Source organism: Pristiophorus japonicus, chromosome 5 (genome assembly GCF_044704955.1).
Source record: "Pristiophorus japonicus isolate sPriJap1 chromosome 5, sPriJap1.hap1, whole genome shotgun sequence".
Lineage (NCBI taxonomy): Eukaryota > Metazoa > Chordata > Chondrichthyes > Pristiophoridae > Pristiophorus > Pristiophorus japonicus.
This window is the reverse complement of record NC_091981.1, coordinates 129,289,224-129,311,098: the sequence shown is the minus strand read 5'-3', so window position 1 is coordinate 129,311,098 and position 21,875 is coordinate 129,289,224. Positions and strand designations below refer to the sequence as shown.

Genomic DNA, 21,875 nt, shown 5'->3' with positions numbered 1-21,875 from the left:
AGTGACTGTTAATGTTATCCCTGATTATGGTTTCTAAAAGCTTCCCCACTACCAAGGTTAAATTGACTGGCCTATAGTTGCTAGGTTTATCTTTACATCTTTTTTTGAACAAGGGTGTAACATTTGCAATTTTCCAGTCCTCTGGTGCCACCCACTTTTCTAAGGCAGATTGGAAGATTATGGCCAGTACCTCCACGATTTCTTCCTTCACTTTCCTCAGCGTCCTAGAATGCATCCCATCCAATCCTGATGACTTATCTACTTTAAATACAACCACCCTTTCTAGTACCTCATCTTTATCAATTCTTATCCCATCCAGTCTCTCCTCGACCCCGTCCTTTACTATGTCAATGGCAGCATCTTCTTCCTTGGTGAAGAAAGATGCAAAGTACTCAGTTAGTGCCTCAGCTTCCGTGCTTAGGTCTCCTTTTTGGTCCCTAATCGTCCCCACCCCTCCTCTTATTACCGGTTTATTATTTCTATGCCGAGAGAAGACTTTTGGATTACCTTTTATGTTAGCTGCCGTTCTATTCGCATACCTTCTCTTTGCCCCTATTTTCTTTTTCACTTCTCTGAACTTTCTATATTTAGCCTGATTCTCAGGTGTATTCTCAACCTGAAACCTTTTTCATAAACACTCTTTTTCTGCTTCATTTTACTGTATCTCTCATCATCCAGGGAGCTGACTTTAGTGGGACTGTACCTCGATTGTACCCAAATTATTTCTTCTTTAAAGACAGCCCATTGTTCCACAAGTTTTGCCTGCCAATCTTTGATTCCAATTTACCCAGACCAGATCCGTTCTCATCCCACTGAAATTTGCCAGATTGCTCTCTGTCCTTTTCCATAGATAACCTAAACCTTATACTCTGATCACTGTTCCCTAAATGTTCACCTACGAACACTTGACCTACCTCATTCTTCAGAACCAGATACAGCAATGCCTTCTCCCTCGTTGGGCCCATAAAATACTGTTCAAGAAAGTTCTCCTGAACACACTTCAGAAATTCTTCCCCTTCTCTGCCCTTTACACTATTATCCCAGTCTATATTAGGAAGGTTGAATTCCCCCATTATCACTATTCTATAGTTCTGGCATCTTTCTGCAAATCTGCTGCTCCATATTTTCCCCACTAGTTGGTGGCCTATAGAATACACCTAATAGTGTAATGGAGCCTCTATTATTTCTCCGCTCTAACCAAATAGATTCTGTCCTCGACCCCTCCAGGACATCCTCTCTCTCCAGCACCAACATTCATCTTAACCATTACTGCCATACTGTCTCCTATCTTTCCTGAACTATATCCAGGAATATTTAATACCAAATCCTGCCCATTTTTGAGCCAGGTCTCCGTTTTTGCTACGACATCATATTCCCATGCAGGATTTATCAACAAGTAACCATTTTTTTGTCAGTGACAAAATTAACAATCCATTTTTTCTTTGACACAAAAATGTGTTAAATGTTGACAAAATCCCCTCAACATACATAACTAAATAATGAATTAATTGAAATAAACAGATAAATTAATAAAGTGGGCAGCACAGCAAATGTACAAAATAAATGCTAATTGATAAATGACTGACTTCACATCAAGTGCACAGGATCAATCACTACTTAGTGTGCTCCTTTATTAGCAATTATATCGTGTAATAAAGATAGCTGTAGAATTCTGTAGCATCTCAAGACCATTTCTGCAGCAACAACTACATTCTGCTGCATAGGAATATAATTTCCGCAGCAAGTCCGTCTACAGTTTGGAAACATCGTCATCTTAATTTCCCACATTACAACAGTGACGACATTCCAAAAGTACTTAATTGGCACTTTGAGACGTCATGATTGTGAAAGGCGACAATATATAAATGCAAGTCTTTTCTTAATATATTATTTTTTTACAAACCTAAAAATGCTAAACCGGTGGCTTTAATATAGAAGAAATGTGCATTTTTAATTTAAAAAGAGATTACTGTGCATACCCACCCCCCCCCCCCACACCATGCACTGCTTAGTTATTTACAGCAATAACTGCCACTCCTAACACCTAAACCACTCACCAGACTTTTCACCTAGTCAGGTGAGACAGCTTGATGTTAATTGGCTGCAGAACTTTAATAGTAGGTCACCAATACACGGCATTCTGAATCAGACGGGTGCCAGAAGATCTTCTAAATAATACCAACTGATTTGCAACTTGATAATTCCCAAGCATTTTTTTACTTTGTACACTCTTCTTTCATAAGGTAGAAGCAAAGCAAATCAAATGTCAATATTTAAGTCAGTTATCCAGGCCAAAACGTCCTGTGTAGTAGTGTGGATATCTTGTAGGCTGCCTGCGAATTTCCTCGGAGTTCAATGATGCGCTCCAGGATCTGATTAGGAGCTCCACAGTCGCATGATGAGGATGCTTTAATCTTTCATCTATGGAGAAGGTGGGTGACCAGTTCGGAGGTGGTTGTCCACTGTTTGCGAGAAAGGTTTGATCCTCTATAAGGAATCCATTCGGTATGCAAGTTCTTCCAAGCATTTCGCCATCGGTCATCAAGGCTGAGGGGAGATCGCTGAAGGGCTTCAGCGACAGTCCAAAATGGTCTTCTAGAGTTGAGACGGGTTGGTGGTAGGTTGTTCATGTCAGCCTAGGTTGGCATGTCTTTGATGGTGATTTTAAAAAACTGTTCCTGGAAAGTGGGTGTCGCTGCCAAGGCCACCATTTATTGGCCATCTCCAATTGCCGTGGAGAAGGTGGTGGTGAGTCACTGCAGTCTGTGTGGTGAAGGTACTCCCACTGTGCCGCGAGGGAGTTCCAGGAATTTGACCCAGCGACGATGAAGGAATTGGCTATATGTGTCCAAATTGGACCAATGTGTGACTTGGAGGGGAACTTCGAGGTAATGGTGTTCCCATGAGCCTGCTGCCCTTATCCTTCTAGTTGGTATAGGTCACGGGTTTAGGAGATGCTGTCGAAGAGGCCTTGGTGAGTTGCTGCAGTGTATCTTGTAGATGGTACGCACTTGAGATGCAGATGAAGGGGGTGAATTTTTGTCATTTTTATAGGTTTCTTGCGACACTTCCACCAAAGTTACGTCAGATGAGTGGGAGTACCTGCAAGGAAATTGACCTGGTGTGCAGGGTATGAAATACTGTATATGGATGAGGGTTAGATTAGAAATCCAATACCATTTGTAATCACCCTGTATGGGTATTGATGTACCAGGCATTCATTACAATGAAGGAAACAGCTGGGGGAAGGAAAACAATGAAAAATGAAGAGAGGAGACAAAGTCCATAATGGGTTTGGGTTAAACTCCATGGCAATTTTTGCAGCCGTGAAGCCACAAAATATGAGGTGACCTGATTATATACCAGTTCTGAACTTTCAGACTGTTATGCCCGCTAGTTCTGCTATGTCTTTAAGTACACTATGGGCTAATTCTTTGTATACATGTGAAAGCTGTTTGGCTCGCTTTACTTCCATGAAGTTATCTTTAACATTAGATAAACGTCGCATTTGCTCTTGATAGGAATCATTCACAAGCTTTACAGTTTCAAGATGCTTATCTTCAGCCTGTACCACTGAGTTGATCATCTCCTGGAGTTTAGGGTCAGCTGCTATTATGGATTTTGTGGAGACACACAGTTGTTTTGTATGCTGCTGTGCGAGCTGAAGTTGCTTTGGAATTGATTGTTTGGGCTGCACAGAGAGAGAGAAATTGTAGCCCTGCATGTCTAGTTTGATTGAAAAATCACCTGAAAAAATTGTGAAAAAAATGATTTTTCATAATTAGAGCCTTTAATTTTTTTTTTAAACTTACAAAATTTAAAAAGTGGACAGTAAGCACCAACACTTTTCTCTGCAACCCACCCCCCACCCCCACCCAATGTTCTGGAAACAGAGGTTGAATATCTGTGTGGGTTGTTCCAATTTTCCATCATAACTTCAGCGGAAAACCCCAGAGAAATATTTACGTTGTTTCCCCAGGCTTTTCACGGATTTTCCACTGAAGTTAGCGTGGACGATCAGGAGAGCCCTTGCAGAAATTCAACCCGCAGAGGATTCCGTCAATATGAATCCAGCAATATGTGAAGCAGATTATTGGATGTTTGGGCCTAGAAATTGTATCACATCCAAATTGGGATGCAATCCCAGTGCAGAGCAAGTTGCACACATCTAAAGACATTTGCGGAAGGACCATGGCAAATTGGTCTGCCGGCTTTATTTTATGTTACCAAGGAGCTGCAAGTGCCTGTTGTGGCCCCAGAGCCAGCTTGTCAGTCATGAGGAGGAACAAAATTGTCCAGTTGAGATGCCAGCCGAGGTCCCAAGGGAAGTCTGGGAAAGGGGCAGTGATGCAGGCCATAAGCAGCCTGCAGCTTTAATGTAGAGCCAAGACGAATGCTCCTGCTCCTCCTGGCTCTACATTCTAGAAAATGTTATACTTCCATTTTTGGTGGCAGCCCCCAGTTGTCCTTTTACAGACCTCTGGCTTGACTACTGAGTGCCCACAGCTTGCATGACTTGTGCTGCACTCAATCACACCCAAAGGGTCTGAAATAGGCATTAAGCCCCCAATTTACATAGTGGGTCAAACGCCAATTGTCAAATGGGATGACTATAGCTCATCGTAACCAATATGGCATAGTGCTGCATATCCGATGCAGACTGAGCATACACATATTGGATCCTTCAGCATAATTGAATTTCTGGTCTTGATTACAACATTATTCAAAAGCAACTAAGGATACATTTACAATATAATGGTAGCATTGGTGCAAAGTAGTTTCACTTTGAACTGATGCTTCAGCAATTGCGTAAATGTAGTCTGAATCCTTCACCCAACTTGGCAGCCAAGTAAAGCAAGACTCTCTAGAGGTGCCAGTTCGGGCCATAACACCCAATGTACACAAAACAAATTTAGTGTCAATGTAAAGCTGAAACCACTTTGCACTGATGTGTGGATGTACCTTAGGTTACTACCTTGTAGTCTTAGAGGAGACATGAATAAGGGTTTTTAAAAATGAGAAAATGGATTCATAGATCATTTGAGATGTATAGGGATGATAGGGCATGCATACACATACACCCACCTGCCCCATGCAAAAGAGGTGATCGCCATTTACCCTACAAACTCTGGTGGCAGATGCACTGGGATTGTGTCCAGAGACATTTTGGGGCCAATATCTCCTCCCTGAAAGGAAATACAACCTTTGTCAAAAGGGGTCGCACCTAAAACATTAATCTTTTCTCTCTTAGTTACTGACTGGCTTGTGTATTTGCAGAATTCTGTTTTTATTTCAGATTTCCAACATTCTTAATCTCACAAATTACAACAGATGATTATTCAAATAGTAATTAGATGTTTGGGTAGTTTCAGCTTGAAGAATTATCACACTTGTATCAAGACAAGCTCTAAATAAAACTGTCAGACATTTGACACATAGACTGGAATTTCCCGGGGGGGTTAGCGAACGGGATCGGTGGCAGGTCGGGTGGGAAAGTGTTTTTTTCCCCCACAGGTCGGGATCCCGCCACCCACCACCATGAGCCTGTCCCAATGTCAGATCGGTCAATGCTCAGTAGACCCGACCAGCAGCAGTGGGGAATCTAATTAAAATGATTAGCATCTAGTTGCGAGATGTTTAACAGCCTTTTTTCACTTACCTTTTGTCTTTGACTTCATGATCATGGGATCTACGTTGTGCGCAGGCCACAGCGGTCAAGCTGAGGCAGAGTTGAGTGGCCATTGCTCTAGCTGATTACTTGACAGTTTCAAATGTATTATAAAAGCTCCCACCCAATTGATATTCACTTTCTTCAGGCAAATGCTTTTTCTCACTCCATTTCCAAGAACATTCTGCAGGCTTTCCACTCTCCAACCACTTTCACCTCATTGGAAGAATTCACTCATCATTGACAGAATGTTTCTGTCATCTCTACTTCACCTGCCATCTATTCCATCAACGTGGGTGTCCTTTACACTGTCTCACCTTTGTCCTCAGAATCCCACCACGATCAGCTCGAACACCAGCAGCACCAATACCAACCTTTTCCGCAATCAACTGATGCTGCACAGGACAGAGGGCATCAGCACCTAACCACATTGCTGCATGGGAGGCCAGATTTATTTCACCCTGGCTGCCACATGATGCGCCAGGTTGGCACCATCCCACACCAACATTATAAAGCATCCCTACAATGCTCCAGCCATTCCTTTCACACTCATGATATTGTTATGCCTCACTATTCACTGCAACTCATTAAGCCACTTCCAAAGGTGCACACAAATCTGTCCAAGAATGCAAAGTGTTGAAAATAAAGGTTTCAATGTTTGACACCACATTAACAGAAACTTTAGATGAACATTGCATATCACACCCGAGTATCTGCCATAGTGTGTTGTTAATTGGTATGATTGCACGAGGACAAGTGCACTAGATGGGTAGATAGATGGGTAGATAGATGGGTAGATAGATGGGTAGATAGATGGGTAGATAGATGGGTAGATAGATGGGTAGATAGATGGGTAGATAGATGGGTAGATAGATGGGTAGATAGATGGGTAGATAGATGGGTAGATAGATGGGTAGATAGATGGGTAGGAGTTGCAAGGTAAGTCGGTGTAAGGTAGGGAAGGCAAAATGATGGGGATGTGGTGAGAGGCACAGCAGGATGAGGTTGAGTGTGGCTTTGTACTAACATTTCTTGCTCGACTGAGATCATTAAAACATTTGCAGCACTGCACCAGGTCCCCCTGACCATATCCCTGTTTGTGCCCTCCTCTGCAATGTTCCAACTGTGTTCAGGCTGTGTTGATCTGGGAATGACTGTTCCGCTCATGGGAAGGGAAGAGGACCTCCCTGCATGCTGTGACTCCCATGGGAGAGCCTGGGTGCAGCCCTGCACCTCTGTGCAGCGCTCGTCAGTGTTTGCAGCACCGCACGCTGTAGAACACTGACAACACAAATGTCAAAATAAATCTAGCCATGGTCTCTAAGGAAACTGGGTGATGACACGTCATCAAATGATCATCACCAGATCGCTTCCTCTAATTGGCTGAGAAACGTGCTCGGCGGGCTTAACGGAAATTCATTTCACAATGCAGGATGGAGCCAACAGCGGGGCCAACAGCGACCCACCACCGATGTCGCCCACCCCAGACCCGCAAAATCGTGGCCAGAGAAAATATCACAACAGTGCATAATGCTGCAAGAGAACCAGATTTAACTCTCTGATTTTGTTCAAGTGTTGACAGAACAGGAAATTCAATCAGGAGTTACACACGTCCTTAGCAAGGACAATGTTTACGGAAACAAGAGGAACAAGTCATATCTTGTGTAGGTATCTTTCATCTTTTCAGTAACCATTTAATCCGCTAGATACCAAACAAACAGGTCACTTCCAATTCTCAATTCTTCGCTTCATTACATCAATGTCAGCATGCTTTACTGAATTAAGTGCACTAGAAGCCATGTCAGGTCAGAGCTCGAAAGTGTTTGCTGCCTGACCTGCTGAATGTTCCCAGCATTTTCTGTTTTTATGTAGTTCTAAAACTTACAATTGAGATGGTCACAATAACCAGGTAATATATTCATCAATCCAATCTACTTAATATTCACTCTTAGTCACCTATAATATTACATATAAAATGCCACTGCAGGTCCATGTGCTTCTCTCAGACAGGAAAGCAGATGGCCGTTTTCCTACCAGTGTAGCTGAAAATTGCATGTGATGCTTTGTTCAAGACAACTATTTTTTTTCTTGGCTTCCAGTTTAAGGATGGTGTTTTTTGTAATTAGTATATGCAATGAAGTTAAATTATATTATAGCGATTCCAGCTTATCTACTTCTTCCTAATGAAATGGATTACACAGATAGATGCCGTATATTTGTACAAGAATAGCCCCAATGTAAATGATCTATATCAAAAGTAAACAAATCTCCTCCAACAAAGCAAGATAAGATAGTTAGTCAACAAATACTAGTGCTGATATAGTGCTCTTATGCTTCAGGCCATAATTTAATGTCCTAATCATTTCTTTAAGCCTTTGCCTGAGTTTCTTTTTCCTCATCATCTCATTGCTGTTTTGGGGATCTTGCTGTGCATAAATTAGCTGCCATGTTTCCTGCATGACAACAGTGATTACACATCAAAAAGTACTTGATGGTTGTAAAGTGCTTTGGGATGTCCTGAGGTCGTGAAAGGTGCCATACCAACACAAGCCTTTCTTCTTTCTAACCCAAGAGGTGTATTAGGGCTTCTGGATGCACTCAATAGATAAACCAATTCTGGTTAATCTAATAAAGTAAAACCAAAATGATGAAGAATATAGAGTTTCCCAGAGATGTATTTATTCGAACACAGGTAATCAGATAAAAGCTTGGATTACAGTCAGTTGAACATTTTAAATTTTTTGGGATAACTTTGTGGCTATTTACTCTATTGAATAACAAGGCTACTGAGGTGAGCTGAACAGCGATGAAGTGCCAGTTCTGGATCTGTCAACTGGGAAATTGGGCCGAAGAATCAGCCATGGTTCAATTAGTAGTACCCTTGCCTCAGAGTCAGAAGGTTGTGGGTTCAAGTCCCACTCCAGAGACATGAGCACAAAAATCTAGGCTGACATTCCAGTGCAGTACTGCGGGAGTGCTGCACTGTCGGAGCTGCTGTCTTTCGTCTCTCAGGTGGGCGTAAAAGATCCTATGGCACTATTTTGAAAAGCAGAGGAGTTATCCCCAGCATCCTGGCCAATATTTATCCCTCAGTCAAAATCACTAAGAGTTTATCTGGTCATCATTACATTGGTGTTTGTGGGAGCTTGCTGAGTGCAAATTGGCTGCCGCGTTTCCTTACAACAGTGACCACACAAAGTATTTCATTAGCTGTAAAGTGCTTTGGGATGTCCTGAAGGCACTATATAAATGCAAGTCTTTTTTTTTTAAATTTATTTCGAGCTTACCCCTTTCAAATATTCAAATTACTCCACTTTTAGGTCGTCATGTGCCATACCATGCAACCCTCCTTGGCCAAGAAAATACAGAGTCAACATGTTGCCAGTGCTCTGTCAATGCAGCTCCTTAGCAGCTATTAGAAAATGCACAAGAGCACACGGTGGGGTCACAATCTCCAAATAATCCCCCCAACTTATCTATATTAGGCAGTGCCTGACACTTCCTTCATAGGTGACGAGGAATTCAGTAAGTTAGGGTGTGAATTTCCTTGGAGATTCTCTCACATGTCCTCAATTTTGGCAGACGCCCATAGAAACCCCAGCAAAGAAAAGTCATAAATAGCAGATAAGCAGGAGAACCCCCAAAGAGATTTTCCTGTTAAGTGTACCAATCCATATCCTATCATTCTCAGCCACTGCATTACCACTTGCACTGACTTTTTGATGAGATTGACATTCTTTAATAGACATGACGAAGCAAGAAGTGGAGATCAACACAAACCCAACCCAGGCAATTCAAAATCCACAACAGATACATAGGCAGCCATGTAAAAATGAAGTGGCCAAAACTACAGCACAGTAGAAAAATGTTGAGCTCTTCCATTTGAAAAAGTAGGAAATTAATTCTAAAATTGAAACTTTGCGCATTCATAAGTATGGTCTACTCTTGATAAATCAATTTTTTGCACCAAAAGCTATATTGAATTATCAAATAACACTGCAACATGGGAATTGGCTGTTAAAAAAAAATTCAGATCATTTGAATGAAGCAACTTTGAATGGAGGAGTACAACAGTCATTTTAAGGATTTTTAAAATTTCCGTTCATAGAATCATAGAAATTTACGACACAAAAAGGAAGCCATTCGTTGGAAGGAATTGTTGAATGGCATTTTGGTACTGACATTAAGCGAAGATCTTCCAGGGTGAAATTGCTTTAGACCCATTTTCAGGCCTGAAAGTAACACTCATGGAGCATGCACCCCAACTGAAAGGCTCAAGGCCAGCCCTAAATCACCCCTCTGTTCTCATCACTATTATTTGGGGGAGCCACTGGTGCCTGTCGCACCTTCAGAGGCAGCTTGCACATTTTTAAAAAGATGAAGTTTGGGCCGCTTGCCTTACTGTCAGCTGGGGATAGAGCAGCAACAGGGGTGGGTGCGGGTAAGGGGCACTCAGGATACTGTGGAGCCGGCTGAGCACTCCATCTCCACAGAAATATTTTATAATTTAAAAAAATTATTTAACTGACCTTTTGGTGGTGGCTTCTGTTTTGACTACAGCTGCCACAGAAGAATCCTCAGCGGAGCAGGCCCAATGCCTATGCTTTGTGCTGCACAATTTTGCAGAGGGATCCTAAAACAGGCATTTGACTACTCATTTACATATACAAGGTGCCCAATACCCGTTTTTGGCAGCCGCCAGGGACACCTGAAAAATCGTCTGACCCAATTTCAGGTCAGATGTCTTCAAACACAGGACATTGGTCCCAGAAATTGGCCCTCATTACACCAGTTTTATACCCACAAAATGGGTGCAGAGGTCCAATTTTTACCCCATTAAGTCACTAAAAATTTAAAGATTTGTATTCATGAGCTCTGGTCAAATGTTGAGCTCACCACATGCTCCCCAAGTGGTACTCTAAATCTGCATTAACTTATTTTGGAACTGGGTGTGGCAGTGAGTTATTACATTATGCTTCCATCTCTGGATCCCGTCTTCAGATTCAGCCCAATAAAAATGGTTAAAATACATCAATGAAATTCATTTTTAAAATGTTTTATTCCCGATATTGAATACCAGTGGTCCATTCAAAATCCCTCATCAGTAAAATGAAGCAAAAAATATTAAAACAAGTTTGCCCACTCGGTCTCATGAATGTCAAATGCAATGGACCCAAAGAACAAACATAGAAGTAGCTAATGTCATAATTTCGTTAAAATTAAAAGAAAGAAACTGCAAATGCTGGAAATCTGAAATAAACAGAAAATGCTGTATTTATACAGCAGGTCCTTCAGCATCTGTAAAAAGAAAATACATATTTTATACAAGACAATGATAAAATATACAGTAAGTATATTTCAAATTGTAGTCTGAAGTTTTGAACATATTTTTAATTACAAGCTGAATATGAATCCCTCACAAAACCAGATATTAAGAAATATTCATGCTTACAGCCTAGGAATCCTAGGAATGTTAGTGGTAGTAGACAGAATCCCCCTACCCACCTCCAACCTCCCTTGTCCCCCCTCGCTTCGCCCATCCCGTCAAGTACTTACAGTGTTCAAGCTGGAGTCTCTGAAAACAATCCACGAGTGTGTTGCACTGACAACATTCTTTCAACAGTCTTATGGACTCGCACAGAGTTATGTAATTCTCTTGTTGATGATTGAATGTATCCACAATATCGGCAAAACACTGATCAAGATCAGCCACATTTACAAGCTTTGCAGCAATTCTCCCATCCTTCATAGCCATAACTGTAAAGCATATTTTTATATTACTAGATATATATAAATAAATAATATATATATATAAATAATAAATATATATAAAAAAACAATCTTTGTACAAAATCAAGAACTCCAATTTTCAATTTGCCACCTCAAACAAAAATGGCAGAACTGCATAAATGTTTTGGGTCCAGCACCAGTGACAGTCTCTCTCAGATATTCTACTATAATGTGAAAGTTAAATAAGAGTACATTAATAATCTATTGCATTCAGAACCATAATTAAACTTATTTGGACTTCTTACTTCAATATTTAACACTGACATTCAGTGGTATTTGTGCTACTTCTGTCACAAGAGCACAAGGTAGAAACTATTTTATGCTATACTTGAGCGGAGCAGGTTGGCAGAGACCAAAACACAACAAGTGAAATGCTAATTTACAACAACAATTTGCATCTAAATAGAGCTTTAGCATAACAAAGCATCTCAAGCTGCTTCAAAAAAACTCCAAAGTCAGCTTCCTGCTTCAAAAGAAAACGGTCAATGATTTGGAATGAAAAGAATAAAAAGAGAGAAGAAAGTTGCAGTCGAGCCCCAAGGTACCGGGAGCATTCAGGAAGAGTCCTGTTACTTGGAAGGTAGTTAGGCTGGTGTATACGCTTTTACAATATTTATATTTGTCTTCATGAAATGTTTGCCATTTGTGTAGAAAAAAAGTCATACCTTCAGCGAGTTATGATTAACAGATTGTCTCGATTGTAAATTTTCTTAAAATTATAGCGGAATGCAACACATGTACCTTATCGTTAGATGAAAATCAATGAGCAGTATTATATATTTCATTTGTTTGTATTTTTTTTTTTAAACTGATGGATCAATGTTGGAACATTTCAGCTTATAAGGTGGAAAATTCCTATTCAAACTGTCAAGCTGTTTTCAGGATATTAAGTACATTGAAAGAATTGAAGATCATGAAAATTCTTTCATTCTCTTATTGGATAGATATGTTTGAGATTCACAGAATTGCCTAGTTTCAACTAAAACAAAGGTTTTTTTTGGTCAGTGTTGTGTGATTTGCAGAGAAACCCAAAGGCCCAAATTTTGGGGTCAGTGGCAAAGGAACGACGCTCGCGTTTATTTCGCTTGCAGCTACCCACAGACTATTTGTGGACTTTAGAGCATTAACTTCAGCATGGCACCCTCTACAGGGGATCTATGGCATGAGTGAACAGGAAAAAACAATGAGACTCTTCAACCAATCAGATTGAAGAATCATCACAGACACACAGCGTCTAAACTAGGAAGTATAAATTAGAATATTTAATTCAATGTAAAATCATGTACAGAAAGTGAACTAAAGTGCGAAAGAAGGGATTGAGAGAGAGGGGAGAGAAAGAAAATTAAAAAAAATCTCCAACAATAATTAAAATCTGAAGGAATGAGACTCCATACTTGTAAAAGTAAATATTCAGTGCCAGAGAGGCTGTTTGGTGTCCATTACTGCACACGGTTAAAATTGAACTTGCACCTGAATGCACTAGCCCGATCATTTCTGGTGTGTTTACCACAGAAATTTACGGCACAGAGGAGGCCATTTGGCCCATCGTGTCTGTGCCAGTCAAAATAGAACTCTCCAGCCTAATCCCACTTTCCAGCTCTTGGTCCATAGCCCTGTAGGTTACAGCACTTCATGTGAATATCCAAATACTTTTAAATGCAATCAGGGTTTCTGCCTCTACCACCCTTTCAGGGACAGAGTTCCAGACCCCTATCACCTGTGGGAGTGCAGGCCCGCATTCCTGAACTCTTTGCTTCAGCACCTGGTCTGGAGATCGAAAGGGTTGATGGTTGGAAGATTGAAGTTTGGATTAAAAAACAGGAAGATTGGAAGTTTGGATCAAAAGAGGCTGCCAGACGATATAGTGCCTTTTAGCCATTGAAATGAGTAGCTGGTCATTGTCTGTATGTTAAGTATTTGAGTACCTTGTTGCTATTTGATGGCATCATCTGTATGTTAAACGATGTTAAGTATTGGAGTACCTTGTTACTATGGGAATAATAGTAATTCATGACATTAAAGTATTTGAGTACCTTGTTACTACTTGATGATATCTGAATGTTAAGTGATTCAGAAAGCAGTTAGCCATGATTGTCTAAATGCAAAGAAATAAGAGTTCAAAGGCTTTTTAGGTATAAAAGATGGAACTGACTTTTGCAGACACATATGGACTGTAGAGACACTGTAATCGCGAATGGTGTGTAACTTCTTGGAGACCTACCTTTGCAAGCAGAGAGTTTTTTTTAGTATGAATGTCTGAATGTCTAAATAAAATACCCGATCCGGCCTTTACTACAACTGAGTGTGTGTAATTCGACGTTTAAAGCAACAAAGCGAAAAAATCCGTTACAACATCACCCACTGAGTGAAAATATTTCTCCTCAAATCCCCTCTAATACTTCTACCAGTTTCTTTAAATCTATGTCCCCTGGTTATTGACCTCTCTGCTAAGGGAAATAGAGTGAATTGGAAGGACCTATCTAAGCCCCTCATAATTTTATACACCTCAATCAAGTCTCCCCTCAGCCTCCTTTGTTCTAAAGAAAACAACCCCAGCCTATCCAATCTTGCTTCATAGCTAAAATTCTCCAATCCTGGCAACATCCTCGTAAATGTCTTCTGTAGTCTCTAGTGCAATCACACATCTTACCTGTAATGTGGTGACCAGTACTGTATAAAGTACTCTAGCTGGACCCTAAATAGTATTTTATACAGTTCAAGCATAACCTCCCTGCTCTTATACTAAAGAAAAATACTGCGGATGCTGGAATCTGAAATAAAAACAGAAAATGCTGGATCTCAGCGGGTCAGGCAGCATCTGTGGAGAGAAACAGAGTTAACGTTTCGAGTTGATGACCCTTCGTCGGAACTGCCGAATGTTCGAAAGAACAGATTCTTAAGGAGCACTGAAAGGGGGAGGGGAGTAAAAGAAAACAAAAAGGTCTGTGATTGGGTGGAAGACAGAAGAGATTTGAGAGACAAAAGGGATGATGGGCCGACTTGAGATGGTAATGGCAGAAGTTAGAAAAAGATTAATTTAGATTGGGTGAATGGCAGGATAATTACCAGCTGCCATGGGAAAGTGAGATAAAAATTACATGAGAAAAATATGGGCAAAGGTTACGGTCTGAAATTGTTGAACTCGATGTTGAGTCCAGAAGGCTGTAAAGTGCCTAAACGAAAGAAGAGATGCTGTTCCTCAAGCTTGCGTTGAGCTTCATTGGAATAGTGGAGGATGGAGAGGTCAGATTGGGAGTGGAGCGTTAAAGTGACCAGCGACCGGAAGCTCGGGGTCACGCTTATGGACGGAACAGAGGTGTTCCACAAAGCGGTCACCCAATCTGTGTTTGGTCTCCCCAATGTAGAGGAGACCACATTGTGAGCAGTGAACACAGCATACTAAATTGAAAGTAGTACAAGTAAATTGCTGTTTCACCTGGAAGGAGTATTTGGGGTCCTGGACAGTGGGAAGGGAGGAGATAAAAGGGCAGGTGTTGCATCTCCTGCGCTTGCACGGGAAGGTGTCCTGGGAAGGGGAGGAGGTGCTGGAGGAGACTGTGGAATGGACCAGGGTGTCGGAGACAGAGAAGTCGAGGAAGGGACGGGAAGAGTCTGAGATGGACCATGTGAAGGTGAGGGAAGGGTGAAAATTGAATGCAAAGTGAATTAAATTTTCTTGTTCAGGCCGCGAGCAGGAAACGGCACCGATAATCATCAATGTATCGGAAAAAGTGAGGGAGGGAATCCGAGCAGGACTGGAACAAAGAATATTCCCTGCTCTTATATTGTGTGCCTTGGCTAATAAAAGGAAAGTATCCCGTATGCCTTCTTAACCACCTTATCTACCTGCCCTACCTTCAGGGATCTATGCACATGCACTCCAAGGTCCCTCTGCTTCTCTACACTTCTCAGTATCCTACCATTTATTGTGTATTCCCTTGCCTTGTTAGCCCTCCCCAAATACATTACCTCACACTTCTCCAGATTGAATTCCATTTGCCACTTTTCTGCCCATCTGACCAGTGCATTGATATCTTCCTGCAGTCTACAGCTTTCTTGCTCACTATCAACCACATGGCCAATTTTTGTATCTGTAAACTTCTTAATCATGTCCCCTACATTGAAGTCTAAATCATTGAAATATACCATAAAATGCAAGAGACTTAGTACTGAGCCCTGCAGAACCCCACTGGAAACAGCCATCTAGTCACAAAACACCAATCGACCATTCCCATTTGTTCCTGCCACTGAGCCTATTTTGGATCCAACTTGCCATTTTCCCTTGGTTCCCATGGGTTTTTACTTTTCTGACCAATCTGCCATGTGGGGCCTTGTCAAAAGCTTTGCTAAATTCCATGTAGACTGCATCAAATGCACTACCCTCATCTACCCTCCTTGTTAACTCCACAAAAAAATTCAATCAAGTTAGTCAGACATGACCTTCCCTTAACAAATCCATGCTGACTGTCCTTGATTAATCCATGCCTTTCTAAATGATGATTAATAATGTCCCAGATTTTTTTCCAATAATTTGCCCACCACCGAGGTTAGGCTGACTGGCCTGTAATTATTCGGTCTATCCCCTTCTCCCTTTTTCAACAATGGTACAACATTAGAATACACTAAAAACATCACAATAATAGATTATCAAGGGGCTATAGGGAGTGGGAAATTAAAACAATCACTATCACTAAAGAAAAAGTACTCGGTAAAATAATGGGACTAAAAGGTGGACAAGTCCCTTGGACCTGATGGCCAGCATCCTAGGGTCTTAAAAAAATGTGGCTGCAGGGATAGTGGATGCATTGGTTGCAATCTACCAAAACTCCCTGGATTCTGGAGAGATCCCAGCAGATTGGGAAACTGCAAATGTAATGCTCCTATTTAAAAAAGGAGGGAGTCAGAAAGCAGAAAACTATAGACCAGTTAGCCCAACATCTATTGTTAGGAAAATTATGGAGTCCATTAGTTAGGAAGCAATAGCCCATTTCATTTCATAGGCAATCTCTCGGGATCGAGGAAGACTTGCTTCCACTCTTAGCATGAGTTCTTTGGTGGCTGAACAGTCCAATACGAGAACCACAGTTTCTGCCACAGGTGAGACAGATAGTCATTGAGGGAAAGGGTGGGCAGGGAGCCTGGTTTGCCGCACACTCCTTCAGCTGCTTGGGCCTGATTTCTGCATGCTCAGCGCCCTCCCGAATGCACTTCCTCCACTTAGGGCGGTCTATGGCCAGGGACTCCCAGGTGTCAGTGGGGATGTCGCTCTTTATCAGGGAGGCTTTGAGGGTGTCCTTGTGTGGAAATGTATTTTTTTTAAAGCTGCATTACACTGTTTTTTGTACTCTTTTTGACATATAACAAAATGGAGTCCTGGTCCTTCCAGAAACTTCTGCGACAGTCTGTTTGCATAAACATGCTAACCCTGACTGGAACTGCTGATGGCTGTTTAATAGCCACTAGACAACATTAAACTGTGTTGCTGAGATAAGTACCACCCATTGTGCTCCCCTGTATTATCAATTCACCCCCGAAGAGATACTCAAACTACCAGCCATTATCTCTTGTACAGAACTCATCCATTTTATGCAAGAAACCAAGTACCCAATCAACCACCATGGAAATCATGGGCCCAAATAACTGACCAGGAAACTGGACAATCCGGACACAATGCAAGGTCGGTAATAGCACATTATCACACTCTAATCGAGTAATGGCTGACTGGCCCACTAATAACCCTGACAAAGGAGACATTTGGAAACAATGTCAAGACAAGGATGTGGTAATTAACTCTTTCTCTGTATTCGCTGACTGCAAAGGCAGAACCAATACACAGAATGGGACCATAACTTGTTTTTACTGTATAAATACCTTGTGAAACTGTACCATATTTGAGGTCTTTGCTTAGCCTTTGACTGAGTGAGACTCTTCCCTTGCTGCAAGTAAAAATTAAAAGAACATCTGCCGGAGCTGAAGGGGTCAGAGTCGTATATTGAGAGTCGAGATTTCGACACTTGTAACATTTCCGCCTTTGGTTCGTTTGCCGTGGACGAGTTCCGAGTAGAGCGCTTGCTTTGGGGATCTCATATCTGGCATGCGAACTACGTGGCCTGCCCAGCAGAGCTGACCAAGTGTGGTCAGTGCTTCAATGCTGGGGATGTTGGCCTGGAGAAGGACGCTAATGTTTGTGCGTCTATCCTCCCAGGGGATTTGTAGGATCTTGGAGACATCACTGGTGGTATTTCTCCAGCGACTTGAGGTGTCTACTGTACATGGTCCACGTCTCTGAGCCATACAGGAGAACAGGTATTACTACGGCCCTGTAGACCATGAGCTTGGTGACAGTTTTGAGGGACTGGTCTTCAAACACTCTTTTCCTCAGGCGGCCGAAGGCTGCACTGGCGGCGGTGTTGGATCTCATTGTCAATGCCTGCGCTCTTGTTGATAGGAGGGTCCTGAGATATGGGAAGTGGTCCACATTGTCCAGGGCCACGCCATGGATCTTGATGTCTAGGAAGGCAGTGCTGTGCGGCGAGGACAGGCTGGTGGAGGACCTCTGTCTTACTAATGTTTAGCATAAGGCCTATGCTTTCATATGCCTCGGTAAATACGTTGACTATGTCCAGAGTTCAGCCTGTGTGTGTGCACAGACGCAGGCATCGTCCACGTACTGTAGCTAGACAACAGAGGTTGAAGTGGTCTTGGACCTGGCCTGGAGTTGGCGAAGGTTGAACAGCTTCCCACTGGTTTTGTAGTTTAGTTCCACTCCAGCGGGAGCTTATCAACTGTGAGGTGGAGCATGGCAGCGAGGAAGATTGAGAACAGGGTTGGGGCGATGACGCAGCCCTGCTTGACCCCGGTCCGGACGTGAATTGGGTCTGTGATGGATCCGTTGGTCAGGATCATGGCTTGCATGTCATCGTGGAGCAGGCAGAGGATGGTGACGTACTTTTGGGGGTATCCGAAACGGAGGAGGACGCTCCATAGACCCTCGCGGTTGACAGTGTCAAAGGCTTTTGTAAGGTCGAAGAAAGCCATGTATAAGGGCTGGTCCTGTTCCCTGCAATTTTCCTGCAGCTATCGCGCTGCAAAAATCATGTCCGTTGTGCCCCGGGAGGGGACGAAATCTGCACTGCGTCTCCGGGGGAAGCTCCTCAGCCACGGGGAGAAGACGGTTGAGGAGGACTCTAGCGACGACTTTCCCAGTGGTTGATAGCAGGGAGATTCCGCTGTAGTTACCGGTCAGACTTGTCCCGTTTTTTTAAAGATGGTCACGATCACTGCATCTCTAAGATCTCCCAGCATGCACTCCTCCCTTCAGATGAGAGAGATGAGGTCGTGTATTCGCGCCAGTAGTGCCTCTCTGCCATACTTCAGTGCCTCAGCAGGGATTCCATCCACTTTCGTAGCCTTGTTGTTTTTTAGCTGTCTTATGGCCTTTTCTACCTCATGCAGTGTTGGGGTCTCACTGAGGTGGTGGCGGGTAGCATGCTATGGAATGGAGTTGAGAACACTCGAGTCAAAGGCAAAGGCAGAGTCTCGATTGAGGAGATCTTTGAAGTGTTCCTTCCAGCGGGCCCTGACTGCCTCGGTGTCCTTGATGAGTGTTTCCCCGTTCTTGGTTAGGAGTGGGGTGAGGCCTTGGGAGTTTGGTCCATATGTGGCCTTGACTGCGGTGAAGAATCCTCGCACATCATGGTTGTTGACAAGCTGCTGTATCTCCTGTGCTTTCTCCATCCACCACCTGTTCTTTAGCTCCCTGGTTTTTTCTTGGACCTTAGCCTTTAGCCATCTGTAATGCTGCTTTGCTGCTCCCGAGTTGGGTTGCTGTTTAAGGCTCAGAAATGCCCTGTGCTTGCAATCAATTAATTCTTCAATCTCCTAGCAGGACATTTGGAAAAGCATAATACAGTCAAGCAGAGTCAGCATTGTTTTATGAAAGGGAAATCATGTTTGATAAACTTACTGGAGTTTTTTGAGGATGTAATGAGCAGGGTGGATAAGGGGGAACCAGTAGTGTATTTGGATTTCCAGAAGGCATTCGATAAGGTGTCACATAAAAGGATACTGCACAAGACAAGAGTTCCCTGAGTTGGGGATAATATATTAGCATGGATAGAGGATTGGCTGACTAACAGAAAGCAGAGCGTCAGGATAAATGGGTCATTTTCCAGTTGGCAAACAGTCACTAGTGGGGTGCCAAAGGGATTGGTGCTGGGGCCTCAGGAATTTACAATTTATATTAATGACTTGGATGAAGGGACCAAGTGTAATGTAGCCAAGTTTGCTGATAATACAAAGATGGATGGCAATGCAAGTTGTGAGGAGGACACAAAGAATCTGCTAATTGTGTGGGGAAACATCTGGCAGATGGAGTATGTGGGAAAATGTGAGATTATCCACTTTGGCAGGAAAAATAAAAAAGCTATTATTATTTAAATGGAGAGCGATTACAAAATGCTGCAGTACAGAGGACCTGGCGTTCCTTGTGCATGGAACACAACAATTTAGTATGCAAGTACAGCAATAATCAGCAAGGCAAATGGAATATTGGTTTTTATTGCAAGGGGGATGGAGTTATAAAAGCAGTAACTGTACAAGGTATTGGTGAGACCACACCTGGAGTACTACATACAGTTTTGGTCTCCTTATTTAAAGGAGGGATATACTTGCATTGGAGGTAGTTCAGAGAAGGTTCACCAAGTTGATTCCTGAGATAAAGGGGTTGACTTATGAAGAAAGGTTGAGCAGTTTGGGCTTATACTCATTAGAGTTTAAGAATGAGAGGTGATTTTATTGAAACATGTAAAGACAAAGTAGATGCAGAGAGGACGTTTACACTTGTGGGGAATAGTTTAAGAATAAGGGGTCGCCCATTTAGAACGGAGATGAGGAGGAATTTTTTTCTCGGAGGGTTGTAAATCTGTGGAATTCTCTGCTCCAGAGAGCTGTGGAGGTTGGGTCATTGAATATATTTAAAAGCTGGAGATAGACAGATGTTTGAATGACAAGGGAGTGAAGGGTTATGGGGAGCGGACAGGGTGGTGGAGCTGAGCCCAGGATCAGATCAGCCATGATCTTATTAAATGGCGGAGCAGGCTCGAGGGGCCAATGGCCTTCTTCTACTCCTATTATGTTTGCAGTCCTCCAGCACCAAGGTTTAGTGGATAACTAGTGGGCAAGTACAGCAACTTCATGCCCTTACATGTCTTCTTCTTAGGCAGTCCCTTGGATTCAACCAAGGTGGGAAAAACTCAACCACTAAGGTGTTTCTTAAAGTGCCTTGCAGATCTGAAATGGAATGAGCTGTTGACATTCATATTGCTTGCTTCCACACTGAGTTCTCAGGTGACTGATGAGTCAAATCGAGATCTACTGTCTCTGTCACAGGCGGGGCAGGTGATGGTTGAAGGGATGGGTGGGTGGGGTGTTTGGGTTGTCGTATGCTTCTTCCGCTGTTTGTGCTTGGCTTCTGCATGCTTCGGCAAAGAGACTCGAGGTGTTCTCCACTTTGAACGGTCTTGGGCCAGGGATTCCCAGGTGCCGGTGGGGATGTTGCACTTTTTCCAAGGAGGCTTTAAGGGTGTCCTTGAAGCATTTCCTCTGCCTACCTGGGATTCGATTGCCGTGCCAGAGCTCTGAGTAGAGCGCTTGTTTTGGGAGTCTAGTATCGGGCATGCGGACGATGTGGCCCGTCCATTGGAGCTGATCAAGCGTTGGCCTGAGCGAGAACATCGACGTTGGTGCACCTATCCTGCCAATCAGTGTTGGTGATACTTCTCCAGTGCTTTGAACTGCCTGCTGTACATAGTCCATGTTTCTGTAGACCATGGCACATAGGAGGGCAGGTTTCCCTCCTGCTCTGTAGACCATGAGCTTGGTGCCGGGTTTGAGATCCTGGTCTTCAAACACTCTCTTCCTCAGGTGATTGAAGGCTGTACTGGCACGCTGAAGGCGCTGTTGGACTGAGTCATCGACATCTGCCCTTGTTGACAGTAGACTCCCAAGGGTTGTATAGTGGTCCACTTTGTCCAAGGCCTCATCATGGCTTATGATAATCAGGGGGGGGAGGGGGGGGGGCAGTAGTGTGTGGTGTGTAAGGGTTTACACGTTTCATAATCAGGGCACAGCAAGAAGCCATGGACTGAAATCGTTTAAACAAAAACCTGTGGGATTGTTGGGTGGAAGAAAGAGTACCAGCCTGGGGCAGATGGTGGCTCATAACAGATTAATGCAATTACTGTGGCCAGCAGCGAGACCCGATTAACATCAAGACAAAGGGTTTTGATACAGTCAAGCAGAGAAGCCCATGGATTAATTGGCCGGAGGGGAAAAAACAGTTCCCTATGGAGACTACAAGTCTGCGAAAATCCAGGACCACAAAGGATCCCACAAGGCGTGCATTTTTGGATAGCGA

The 21,875-nt window shown here is 42.9% G+C and overlaps 1 protein-coding gene across 3 annotated transcripts in view; it reads right to left on the bottom strand.

Annotated features, from left to right (window-relative positions):
- Positions 1-2,034: 2,034 nt before the first annotated feature.
- The window catches only part of LOC139263884 (uncharacterized), a 58,950-nt gene continuing 39,109 nt past the window's right edge, over positions 2,035-21,875 (bottom strand). The window contains exons 3-5 of one of the 3 annotated variants that reach the window (XM_070879952.1): positions 11,225-11,425; positions 5,086-5,186; positions 2,035-3,747 (exon numbers count right to left, since the gene is read on the bottom strand). In XM_070879952.1, coding sequence (XP_070736053.1) covers positions 3,727-3,747; positions 5,086-5,186; positions 11,225-11,425 — 323 coding nt within the window. In that variant the 3' untranslated portion in view covers positions 2,035-3,726. The remainder of the gene's footprint in view (positions 3,748-5,085; positions 5,187-11,224; positions 11,426-21,875) is intronic. The other 2 variants (XM_070879953.1, XM_070879950.1) reach the window with 2 other exon arrangements.